The sequence below is a fragment of the Salvelinus sp. IW2-2015 genome, linkage group LG4p (genome assembly GCF_002910315.2).
Source record: "Salvelinus sp. IW2-2015 linkage group LG4p, ASM291031v2, whole genome shotgun sequence".
Lineage (NCBI taxonomy): Eukaryota > Metazoa > Chordata > Actinopteri > Salmoniformes > Salmonidae > Salvelinus > Salvelinus sp. IW2-2015.
In genome coordinates this window covers 23,631,048-23,644,507 of record NC_036841.1, presented here as the reverse complement: position 1 = coordinate 23,644,507, position 13,460 = coordinate 23,631,048, and the positions used below count along the sequence as shown (strand labels likewise).

The 13,460-nt window shown below is 44.5% G+C and overlaps 1 protein-coding gene across 2 annotated transcripts in view; it reads right to left on the bottom strand.

Moving 5' to 3' along the window:
* The window catches only part of LOC111960725 (RNA-binding protein Musashi homolog 2-like), a 269,219-nt gene that overhangs the window by 164,734 nt on the left and 91,025 nt on the right, over positions 1 to 13,460 (bottom strand). Inside the window, exon 7 of one of the 2 annotated variants that reach the window (XM_070439054.1) lies at positions 4,627 to 4,719. The exons of the other annotated variant lie outside the window; for it this stretch is intronic. Within the exon in view, the coding sequence (XP_070295155.1) occupies positions 4,642 to 4,719 (78 nt within the window). The 3' untranslated portion in view covers positions 4,627 to 4,641. Of the gene's footprint in view, positions 1 to 4,626; positions 4,720 to 13,460 lie in introns of those variants that run through there. 2 annotated transcript variants of the gene reach the window in all.

Below are 13,460 nucleotides of genomic sequence, written 5' to 3'. Positions count from 1 at the left end.
GAATCTTGTGCTCGTATTAATAGACAGTGAATCTTTCTTCATGTCACATCTAAATGGGGTGTATCTGGGAGCAGAGCCAGTAGAGGTGGAGAAGCCTGCCTCATTGGCTCATCATTTTCTAACACACTTGTTTCATTACATAGCAGGAGGGGATAGAGGCAGCTAATTACATTCCTGCTTTACCTTGTCTATGTACAAATGTCCATTTTAAGAGGGAAAAAACTGTAATCTGATACATGTTAGTATTTGCACGTACAAAAATGATTTGCACTGCAGTTGGTATAATCATGTTGCTAATAAATAATACATTTTGTGTGTGACGTCATGTGATGTCAATACAACAATGTCGTTGTTGCATTAATTGGTATATCATCAAAAAATAACTGGGCAAAAAATACACCGCTTTAAATTTCCTGCCATTTTATCGTTAACCTGTGAAAGTACATTAACTACAGCCTATGGCCTTGTTTATCAGAGGCTGATGTGGATTGGCTGTGTGTGTGACAGTGATGTGGCCTTGTGACCAGTCGCAGTAAGAGCACCCCCTGGTCGTGTTAGTTCTGTGTTCCCAGACCCAGACACAACACTGATATGGCCAAGGGTTGTCGTAGTCGACCTTYCTTCTCTTCTACACTCTACCCCAGGAAGATTCTCTTCACAGCAGCGGGAGTAAGAGCCTGAACGTTCGTTCCCCATTGTGTATGCTGGACCACTCTGACGACCGGCACTGTCATCACTGTTTTGCCCGGCAGGGGCACCCCTTGGAGTGGGCTCTGGTTTTGAAAGTTCATTAAAACCCACGTAATGCGCTGGCATTTCAGTTAATTAGTGCACCGCCTGCTAGTCCTTCACCCCTTTCCTCGTGCACTTGACTCCTATGGGGAGAATGTGCACTAAGAGGAGAGCTCACCAAAARACATTTACATATAGCAGTACAGGAGCAGCAGACCAAAGACAGTACATGTGTGCGTGCTTCCTGTTGTCTTATCTACTGTATATCTAGCCAGCCTGTGTAGATCTGCAGTAAGTCATATTTTAATCTATGTAGCAATCTGTCTATCCACAGTATCTCAATTATACTAACTTGAAACTATTTATCAATGACAGTCTCTGGGTATATCAAYAATGGAAAGCAGAGATGAGATGAGATTCAGTGAGGTGCAGCAATGGACCAGTTCTCACATTCATGCCCTTAAAGAGATTGTACGGAATTGTAAGCACTTACATTTTTATTTCGTAACATATTGTACGAATTGGAATTTGTAACATATCAGACGAATTGCAGGAACATTTAAATATATGTATTATTATGTTTTTTGCAGGATGTAAAATATAATATGAAATGGATGACGTTGTACACAACTGTGCACAATTTACGGGGACCCGTTTTGGCTCGTGAGTGCTACTTTCAAAACTACTGGCTGAAATTACACAAGACCTTTATAACGCATCTTTAACACTTTGGACTAGCCTTTACTGATTAGCTAGCTACCATGCATCATTCTGTCATCGCTGCACTCCCATTCCTCCAAACCATATACATGTCTATTAAAACAGACCCTCCCTGCTGTTGTTAATATTAATTAGACCCGGCAAAAGAGAAGGTCTTGACAGTGAGTGTTTCATGGTGAACGCTCCTCCTAATATCCGTCTTGTCTTTTAGTCTGACGCATCAGTCGTGACTGTGCTGGAGCTGTTCCAATGCTGGGGCTCTGAAGCATCGTACCGCGCTGTACCGGCTGAGTCTGTGTGTGTTATACACTCCTTCTCCGCTGTGTAAGCACAGTAATTGTATATGATGTTCAATACCTTTGAGGCTTCATTAAGCCTTTGCATCAAGCTACAGACAAAAACAAGTCCTACCTTGCAAGGAGGGAGGGAGGGTGGGAGGGAGGGAGGGAGGGAGCGGGAAAAAAACAAGGCCATTTGCGGTGTTTTAAAAGTGCTTTGAGTGGGAGGCAGTTATTCCAATGGGAGACGGRGGTTTTTCTTTTTTCTAAATGAGCCATCACAGGCTGCCAGTGTGCACTATCCATGCTGTTGCGGTTGTACAATCAGAATGTGTGTGTTTGTGTTGTGGGGAGGTGGGATTGTAAGGATTAAGAAGCAACCTAGCATGATCATTTTCTTTCCCTCTTTTTCTTGTCAGTTTTCACGCTGAGAACTCAAATGTTGATTTTAACTTAGCTCCTCCACTCGAGGCGTTCACAGGTATATCTGTACAGTCTTAGTCCTATRCTAACTGTAAAATACACAACAATAGGACAGAAACAGAAAGCTCAACTCTTAAGGTCACTGCTCACCATAGCTTGAAATACAACACCATAATCGCGTTTCGCCTCAACTTTCGAGGTGAGTGGAGCCTGAGAGGGAGCCCGTCACTCAAGCCAGTGTTTACTGAATGGTTCTCTGCAGCTTCGCTAGAGAACCAGCCACCTGCTGTTCCTTACTGCCGGCTCCCAGCAGCAGAGAAAGAGAAAGAGCCAGGCGTTGCAGGTGTTCAGAGCAGCCTTGGCAGGGAAGGCTTATTTCAGCCTGGATATCTTGGATGCCTCCTTCCCCTGGTTGAAGATCACAGGTATAGGCCCCCAGGTGGAAAGTTATTACGAGTCCGGGACCGTCTCGGCAGGGCTTCGTGTGGCGCTGGTGGATAGGAGGAAATGCCATTTTGAGGAAGAACCTGTTTCTTTAAATCCTAATAGCTCCTCGGTCTGATTTAATTGGCACACTTCATGCCTGAGCTGATCGTAATCTGTTCTCTCCTTCAGGGCACTGCGAGACAGACGAGACAAGCCAATGCTATCTGACAGGAGGAGACTCACTGCGGAAGCRGGATAAGTTGAGCTCATCCAAAGCTCTGCCAGATCCCTTTGACAAAATCTTCAAAATGTGGGCAATCTCAGAGCAGAGAARGCTTTACCTTGTGTGCTTCAAACAGCCGTTCTCCTTCCTTCTGCATCACTCCACATTCCCCACCAATCACCAAAGATTGTCGTCCGCTATCTATATGAGATTTAGCCAAGTGAACGGGTGCCAGCAATCCATTCAATCTTCTTTAAACAGCTTGGGTCTTTGAGTAGAACTGACAGGTGTTTTATACCAATGACCCAATGACTTAGTTCTGAGGCAATCCCGTCTTACCCTAGAGGAATCTAGGAGGATTTACCGGTCTAAAGCGTTGCATGGACGCCAAACCATAACAGTGAGGACTGAGGGACCCTGAAACCCACTGACCAGGGGATCTATGGGTTGTAAAACCAAAGCCAAAAACATTTAGTATATCGACATCAAATAACAAGAGTGCTGAATTTTGTTCATTGGCATTACTTTTGTGGATAGGTGGTGAATTTCATAATTYCTGATAACAAACTATGAGGGACACAACCTTGACGACATCCATAAGACCTGCAGTCCTGCCCTCTCACCCACTAAATCATCTCAGAGCTCAGGGACTTTCAGGAGAAAAGCCATTAGTTAGGATGACCATTAGTGAGCTAGAATGAGTTTGGGGAATGAATGTGGACTGTGAGGGGCCATTTAATTTAATGGTTAATGACCTGATGAAAATCATGGAACAGGTTGAGTCTCAAACTACACCTTATTCCCTTTGTAGTGCACTACATTTGACCAGAGCCACATATGCACTACCCATWGATAGACTCTTAGGGTTTGACATTGAGGAGGACATTGCCCCTAAGAGCTGGGATACAACTGAGGTGGAGTGCACACCCTCTGAATAGCACATAGCCTCCTAGAAGCTAGTACCGAAAGACCAATCATCTCTATAGGCTAACCCACACACGCAGGCAAGAAAAAGCAAAGGGACCTGAATTAGAATGGAAAACATCGCCAAGAGGCAACTTCCTATTCCCAAGTGAGCGTTTAAAACCCATCCCTCTTGACTACAGGAAACACTGCCAGTACCCAGAGCAAACAAAGGTTAGAGAGAATATTAAATCATTTGTCTTGTTATTTCTCTCTCTCCACTGAACGGGCAGGTTCAGTTAGCTCTCTCGCTCTCTCTTCATTCATTCTATTCTACAGGCACAAGCCGTAACCGCCGGTGATTTCACCAGGATTAAAACCACAGAGCAGCCCAGCCCTGCAACCGCAAGGGGGAACAGAGCGGAGGAGGAGTCAGTTGGGTACCAAACAAACCTGCTTTACAGATCATTTACACAGTAAACTGTTAGAAGAGCTAACAGCAGCCAACAGCGCAGCAGTTCCCTGGTGCTGTGAACCAGTCAAATAAGACATGTTAACCTTGTATTAAAGGCAAAGCCAAAATGGTATTCATAACCTGGTTCTGTAGGAGAATCACAAGGCCCTGGACTAAACAGTAAGCTGTTATTGGGCTGGCATGTGGCCCAGTGGAGGAGGTGGTGAACAGGTTAAGTCAAAGCTGACAGACCTCCACTATGGGGCCATCATTAAAGGTTGTGAACAGGTTGTGAACAGGTTAAGAGAGGTAAGGAGGTTAGCTGATACCCTGTGGGTCTGTGAGGTAGATGAAGCAAAGCCATTTTCACCGCCAAGAGACAGAATCAACACAATTCCACAAATAACCTTAATTGAAATAATCAATTACTATTTTGACAAAAAAGGAAAATGCCCAATTCAAATATACGTTTCTGAATATATTCATTTCAAATCCTTCCTGGGCAGTATGAGGGGAGTGAGGACGTTGTCTTTGGTCTGTGCACTCTGCCTTCTACTCATCTGCAGGAGAAGAACAAGGAGCCAAACTACAGCTCCAACTTCACTGTGATTACACAGAGGGGTAGTCTGTAGTTGACGCCTCTAGCACTGAGATGGCAGTGCCTTATAGACCGGCTGCTCACTCAGACTCTTTCCTCCAAAACCAGGCATGGGCTCCATCTCAAATAAAATAAAACACTGGGCAGCCCGGATACAAGCAATCAAGATTAAGACCCCATATTAATTTCATGAATGTGATAAACTCTTCCTTTATTAGCGCCTAGCACAGGGGCCTTCTCAGCTAATGTATGGGCTACAGATGAGTACCGTGGGCGAGATTAGTACCAAAAATACCTCCACAGGATGCAGCCTCTTTCTGTTGTCTAGACACTCAGGGATAATCCCACTCTGGGCTCTAACGACAGAGCTCCATATGGAGGCTGCTCTCCCTCTCCCTCCACCGCATTGGAGTTTCAGCAGATCTGGCAGGACAAAGAGGATGAACCCCATTTACAGTCTCTGTAGTCTTGATACAGTATAATACTATACGTTGCCTTCAAGAAACTATTCACACCCCTTGATTTCTCCATATTTTTTGTTGGGTTACATCCTGAAGTTTAAAAGGGATTACATTTTATATTTGTTTTGTCACCTGGCCAACACACAAACCCCATAAGTCAAATTATTTTTTTTTTTTTTACAAATTAATAAAAAATGAAAAGCTGAAAGTCTTGTAATGGGACTCACTTTGTGGATAAGTGCTGAACGTGATTTGTTGAATGACTACCTCATCCCTCCGTACCCAAACACATACAATTATCTGTAAAGGTTCCTTTCGCTCGAGCAGTGAATTTCAAACACCCAGATTCAACCACAAAGACACAGGAGGAGGTGTCCAAGGTGAAAGAAGGGCACCTATTGGTAGAGGCTACAAAAAAAGCAGACATTCAATATCCATCCCTTTGATGCATGGTGTAGTTATTAATTACACTTGGATGGATGTATCAATACACCCAATCACTACAAAGAATTACAGTTGTCCATCCCTAACTCAGTGCCGAAGAGGAAGGAAACTGTCGCGGTTTTATTTCGCCATGACAATGGGTTGACTTTAAAACAGCTTTATTTAACTGTTGATAGGGAGAAAACCATGACGGATCAACAACAATGCCGTTGACTCGACAATTACTAACCTTAATTACAGAGTGAAAAAGGAAGGAAGTTTGTACAGAATAAAAATATTCCAAAAACATGCATCCGCTTTGCAACAAGGCACTTAATATAAAAAACCGTTCATAATGTTACACAAATGTACTGTTTATGGCTACCATAAGTTTGTTACAATGTGATGATATAAAAGACTTATGGTTAACAAGTTTCACAAAGCTCGCTAACTAGGGTATCTATTGTAACGTGTGAGACTTGGGACAGTTTTGAGTAAGTGTCCATGTGCCTGCGGCAGGTGCCTGAGAGCTAGGACTGCCGCCAAGGGTTAAACATAATGTGTGTTTGTCTCTTCGTGTACAGGGCAAATAAAAAGAGTTCAACTGGCATACCGTTCAGTTGTGGCAGCGTCCTAATTAAAAGTTACACAACGCAGAATGAACCACGCTACATTGCTTCAAGAAAACTATTTACTCACACCTTTAGTCAGTCAATATTTATAGAATCCACTCATGCCATCATCACACTGCAACTGTTTCTTTCCCAGTATGCTGATAACATCAAATAGTGTAATTAACGGAATATCATAAAATAAACATAAAAAAAAGGTTGAAACCACAGCAAAAGAAAGCCTTTATGAAGTGTATTATTACTACTGTCAAGAGAGAGACAGAGAAGAGGAAAAACAAAGTTAAAAGCTGTGAAAGCATAGCTCTGCTCTAGAATAAAGTATATGAGTGGAAAATGTGAGGTCAGTTTTTCTCACAAGGAAGGTTGGGAATGACTAATTTAAGGCACATTTATTGGTGTGGGCCCTGGTCTCTGTCTTGTGCAATTGTAATAGTAATTGCCGCCGGGCGGTTGGAAGCAATCATGTTTGATATGCATGTAAAACGGAGGAGGGAGAGAAGCAAGAGGCCCAGCGAGAGACGGAGCAATCTGAAGGTGCGTGAGTTAGCGCGCTTGCTTCCTGCTGGTTTGATTTATCGCTTAGAGATAACTGGGCGTTCGAATCCAAGGTCAAAAATCCAACAGAAGACTTGTTATTTTTAGCCTATAGACTTTGCCTACTCACCAAGAGCGTGGAAGCAGTTGAAGACAGAGGGTGGATACGCATCCGTACCCGTGGCGACATGCATGCCCGAGTCATAAATCTGGACGCTGAGGAACGTATATCTGAGGACAGGACACAGGAGCGGCAGGTAAATCGTTGAATGATGAAAGGGCGAGTTTGAAACACATAAAAAAAAACTGTATGACCAGAGGAGAAAATCCGATAGGACCTACTACAGGCTATGAATTTTAATGATGACTTAGCCATACAATGCCGCGTCTTAAAGATACCCATATTCATATGGCCTTTTTATATTATGAGTTTAATTATTTCGGGCTATGTGTTCCACATTTGGTCAATATGAATGAATGAATCGAAAAATATTTGAGCTGGCCGTGGTCGTTTTTTCTATCGTTTGGAATCTCTGAGCTGTCGGGCCACCGTGGGGGCAGGCTGCTGCGGACATTAAACTCTGCCAGTAGACAAGCCTTCTGTAGCCATAGACCAAACCTTTCGGGAAAAAACGGCCAAGGAAAGGACGATCCTCTCCTCTCCAATTTATGCATGATAGGCCAACCTGATGCTCCGCCAGGACTATTTTCCTCACGACGTCCTACTCATGTTTTAAATTACTAAACAAGACCCAGATGCCCAATCTTACTATAAGAAAGAGAAGGCTGAGTTGGACACACACAATGAGAATATGATTGAGATCTGTGATTGAAATGTGGGGAATGCACAAATAGCCGATGGTTCGTTGAAAGAAGGCAAGCAACAAGTTGTTGTGCACAAGCTTCGCATGTGCTGTTGTGTGTGTGTGGTTACACGTGCTCCCTTTGAAAACTGAAGGTCTGTCCTACTAGCCTGGGCAGCCTGTTGTGTTGCTTTAATGCAACTAGATCTAACACAGATCTCATTTGGTCATAATAACATTCATCATGTTTCTTAAACATGACACAAGTGTTTAAGGTTACGATAGGCCATGAACTCTGAATGTTAAGGTAAGAGTTAAGGTTTGGATTAGGCTAAAGACTAAAAAATCTCAAATTAAGCTGTTTCAATCCTTGCAAACCTTTTTAATCATAGACAGATGCTCATTTTGCCCCTAGTGGGCGATTTCCACTTCATTCTCCCAATGTCCACAGACATGGATGCGTCATAGTGATAGTAGGCGTCACTACAGACCCTGCGGTTCGATCCCGGCTGTATCACAAACAGCCGTGATCGGGAGACCCATAGGGCGGCGCGATTTGGCCCAGTCGTCCTCGTTAGGGTTTCTTAACTGACTATGCCTAGTTAAATAAAGCGTTAAATTAAAATACTTACTTGTATCACGGGTGACCTTAGCTGTGTTTTACAATGGCTGCCCAACCCAAGCCCGAAGCCTAGTAGGGCAGACCCACCTGCTTTCATCAGGACGTCCAGCAGCAGCTGAATCCAGCAGAGAGAGGACAGCGTTAGAGGAGAGAAGGAAGGGGGGAGGAAAACCGTTTGCCAATGGGCCTTTCTGGATCGTATAAACGCTCAGGCAAGCTGCTTGTGAGTGCTACTGGATTGAATGCATGAGCCCTGCAAACGGCTTGTGTGCGAAGAGAAAAACAAAAAAACCCGACGGCCGATTCCACCGACTAGAAATAACAGCTATCAACCTCAAAAATAGGCCTTCTGCCCCACGAGAGGATTTTACAGTCTGCTTTTTTGATGCTTTTATTTTAGAAAAGTGGTGTTGATGGAAGGGCTTTCAAATTTGCGACACGTGCAGGACCCATAACTGTACACACTTCAAGAAACCACCGTTGAAGTATGGAATATCATAGCCAACTGCTATATGTTTAATCTATAGGAGTCATCATTCTGCTCGTCTTTTAGGCCAGAGTGGATTGTAGCTGGCAGAATAATTGGTATAACTGCTGTAATCATCTCCAGTAAAGTGGTGCAAGCACACAGGACAGAATAGTAAACATATCTGACTTGACAAAACAAACACAGCAGGCAGAGGACACTTACTCACAACAAACCCGAAAAACCTATACTGACAGAGCGATAGACAAGAATACGGCACAGACAGAACCACAGGCAGGAAACATTGAGAAATGGTTACGAAAACACTTAGAACAACAACAGAATAAGTGTGTAGTCGATAAGGCGACCATAAAGCAAGCGGAAGAATAGTAGAATACACCAAGGTGCAAAATTTTCAAACATTTGTTGTGTATCAACAGTTTTTCCTTGATATGTCAGTGACTCATTTGGGTATGGCAGACTCCTCAGTAGTCCATTACTATACAGCTGTTTCAATCAGTCAAGGAGTCTGCCAAATAGAGCGTGTTTTTCTGTGTGTCTCGGCTGCTCTTTCTCATTCACATCTAAAATCTGTCGTGGTCCCACAGCAAAATGTAGTTTGGGGTTCCATGGGATACTTTCACCATTAGTGTGCCAAGACCGACCCACATTTGACCGTGTGCTGCTGTCTGTGCGTGCCGCCTGCATCAGTTGTCTATCTGACAGTTAAATTACCTCCCTGTTCGAGGTGAACTGTAGGCTCATCCAGAGAGGAGAACATCAGAGAAAGATGTCCCACCTCAGACCTGCCGAATATTATTCCTCATCAGAATCAAAACGGGACAGCGGGACTCAGAATGATTGGTTCTTGGAGCAACGATAGCAAGCCTAACAGGGACCAATGAACACCCTCTCTAAGGCTTTCATCATTGTGACTGACTCTTCTGTGTGGTCAAAAGTCACATTGGACCAGGTTATAGCCAGAGACAAAATGGCAGAGGCGTCAACAACCTTTAGTGCTGGTTCATGATGGTGTGTCTTATCCGTAATAGAGCTGCCTTTTCACCAGGTCCTTAAATAGTTCACATTATGGCGATAACTTCATGATACTGTAGTGCCACAAATACTGCATGTATCGCATTATTGATCATTCAAACAGTTCATGTATTTAGTACGCCACATGTTTTCTCAACCATGGTATTGAGACAGAGAAGGCACTAACAGGTAACAGAGTTGTTGGGAACACTCGTGCAGGTGAGTTACTTTACCCCATACCATTACCACACACACACACACACACTCCTCTCACCTCTCCCCTACAATGGCATGCTAACAGGCCATACATGTATAATAAAGGGCAGTAATACGTGAACTGCTTCTGTTGGACTGTGAATCGCTGTGTCCCTTCATGACACATCTCTCTTAGTTAATATGTCTGTCCCTCTCTCTCCCTCTTATCACTCTCTCACTACACTCTCTGTACTATTAGCTTCGTCTAGCTCTATGCCTCCCTCGTACTCCTCTCTTGATTCTCACTTTCTCTCCCACTGTCCACATGTCTAGCTATTATTAGGCTCTTGATCATTAGTCCCTATCTTTCTCTTCTCTCTCTCGCCCCCGTCTTAGCTTTCCCCACTTATTTCTCTCTCTCTCTCTGTCACATTATTTCGTCCAGTTCAGTCTCCCATCGAGAATCGATCACATGTTCTAGAGATTCGCCTAACTAGATGAGAGGGAAAAGTCAGAAGTGGAGGGATGGAATCGGAGGGATGGATGGATGGAAGAAGAAGTCAGAAGTGGTAGGGATGGATGGAGGGACTTAGAAGTCAGAAGGGAGGGATGAGATGGATGGGAAGAAGTCAGAAGTGAGGGGGGCAGGGTATGGATGGAAGGAAATAGTCAGAAGTGAAGGATGGATGGAGGGAAGAAGTCAGAAGGGGTAGGGATGCGGATGGAAGGAAGAAGTCAGGAAGGAAGAAGTCGAAAGTTAGAAGGGCATGGATGGAAGGAAGAAGTCAGAAGTGGAGGGATGGATGGAGGGAAGAAGTCAGAAGTGTGAGGATGGATGGAAGAGAAAGAAAGTCAGAAGTGGAGGGATGGATGGAGCGGAAGAAGTCAGAAGTGGAGGATGGATGGAGGAAGAATCAGAATGGAGGGATGGATGGGGAAGAAGTCGATGGAGGTGAGGAAGAAGTCAGAAGTGGAGGATGGATGGAGGGAAGAAGTCAGAAGTGGAGGGGATGGATGAGAGGAAGAAGTCAGAAGTGGAGGGAGGGATGGATGAGGGAGGAAAGAGGGAGTAAGAGGGGGCTGGAAGTGAGTTGTCTGAAATGTAAACTCTGGGAATCCATTTGCAGCCTGCTCTTGATGACTCCCATGTCAGCACATACTGATACCTGTGTGTGTGACACATGTGCACTTGTGTGTGTGTGTATTAATGTCTGAGTGTATGTGTCAGTATGTGCGTGTGTCAGTGTGTGTTTTGCATTCTATTTTGTTTGCGTGCGGGTCCAGAATTAGCCAATTAGCGGAGAGTGCTGCTGGCTGTGTGTGCTTCATGGGGTGGGAAGCAGGTGGTGTGGGAGAACCAGGTCATAGGATCTGTCTTCTCACAGACTGCTCTCCCAGACTAGCATTCTGCGGTGTGTGTGTACTGCTATGACAGAGTGCTCTCCAGAAGAGAGGCCTTTCCTCCCTGTTCTATTGCGTCAGCCCCCAAAGTGCATCTTAAGCAGAGGAGCCTAGGCTACAGGAAGCTAGATGTATCTGACTGAAATGAGTCTGTTTAAATGGACCAGGGAACTACCACCTCTGTTTAGATACATTCATCTACTTTCAGTTCTACACTATGTATTGTCTAATTCAGACCAGAGTGACTGTCTTTTTGGGATATTATTGCAATATGGTACTAATTAATCTCCTTCCTCTGTCCTCCAAGAGTAGTGCTTTATCAGCTAGCTGTACCCAGGTTATAAACCTAATACAGTTTTCACTGTCTTGACAAAGTGAACAATTCTTCTCTCAGGAGTTTACAGTTAGGGCTAAACAACATGGGGACGGCACAAGTTAGATGATTCATCTTCATGATTATGCAATGGGGCACTCTTAACCTCTACCCACTTCCTGGCGTAATCTTCCAATTAGCAGAAAAGGGGGGGCCCATTCCACCCCACCTCCCCCTCCTCCCTCTTGCATTGTTAACACCCAGAGCGGCTAATTAGCCATACATACCTTTTGTTATAATCGGCTTGGAGTTTGTCTCAAAACAAAGTGCACTTATCTGGCTGAGCTGAACAATTCCTGCTTGGGTTGTTGATCCTGCTCTGACCTAACCTTTCACCTGTTACCTGCCATCAGAGATACTGTACCTGGACTTTACTTCCAGACAAACCCAGTGTTTAGTTTAATTGGCCTGGCAAACAAACAGACATATTACTATTATTTGTGGTTAATTAATGTTTTATTCTTAATGTACTGTTCTAATGTGTGAACCTGACTTTATAGAAATGGAATCCATTTAGAATTATCAGACTTTTACCTCTGCCCAAAAACATTCTCTGCACAGTACAGCAGAGCTCCAAAGCTAAGCAGTGTGAGCTAAAAGGTACATTGTTTAATATGGTTGAATCCTTAACTCAATCTATTAGCTCCTTTTCCCAATTCCCTGCTGGAGAAGGAGAGGGAGGAAGTAGACTCCTCATCTCTAGGGGTACTGAGGGAAGTAGACTCCATCTCTAGGGGTTACTGAGGGAAGTAGACTCCTCATCTCTAGGGGTTACTGAGGGGAAGTAGACTCCTCATCTCTAGGGGTTACTGAGGGAAGTAGACTCCTCATCTCTAGGGGTTACTGAGGGAGTAGACTCCTCATCTCTAGGTTACTGAGGGCAGTAGACTCCTCATCTCTAGGGGTTACTGAGGGCAGTAGACTCCTCATCTTAGGGGTACTGAGGGCAGTAGACTCCTCATCTCTAGGGGTTACTGAGCGGAAGTAGACTCCTCATCTCTAGGGGTTACTGAGGAAGTAGACTCCTCATCTCTAGGGGTTACTGAGGGAGTAGACTCCTCATCTCTAGGGGTTACTGAGGGGAAGGAGACTCCTCATCTCTAGGGGTTACTGAGGGAAGTAGACTCCTCATCTCTAGGGGTTACTGAGGGAAGTAGACTCCTCATCTCTAGGGGTTACTGAGGGAAGTAGACTCCACTCTAGGGGTTACTGAGGGAAGTAGACTCCATCTCAGGGTTACTGAGGAAGTAGACTCCTCATCTCTAGGGGTTACTGAGGGAAGTAGACTCCATCTCTAGGGGTTACTGAGGGATGAAAGAGGGAAGTAGACTCCTCCTCTCCAGTCCACGGGATTAGTTCTGTGATGATGCTTCCTCTGAGTCACCCAGAGCCTCTGTGTGTGTCTGTGTGTGTACTCATTCCTAATAAGCTCTCAGAATGCTCTTCTAGCCCCAGAGTCAATGCGTGAAACTGAATCTCCTTGTGAAGATTAAAAACACAGTTGATTCAGTGTTGGCCAAAGCTGTGTCTCACCCCTTTGTGTAATCACAGTGAAGTTGGAGCGTCTCACCCCTCTGTGTAATCACAGTGAAGTTGGACTGTCTCACCCCTCTGTGTAATCACAGTGAAGTTGGAGCTGTCTCACCCCTCTGTGTAATCACAGTGAAGTTGGAGCTGTCTCACCCCTCTGTGTAATCACAGGTGAAGTTGGAGCTGTTCTCACCCCTCTGGTAATCACAGTGAAGTTGGAGCTGTCTC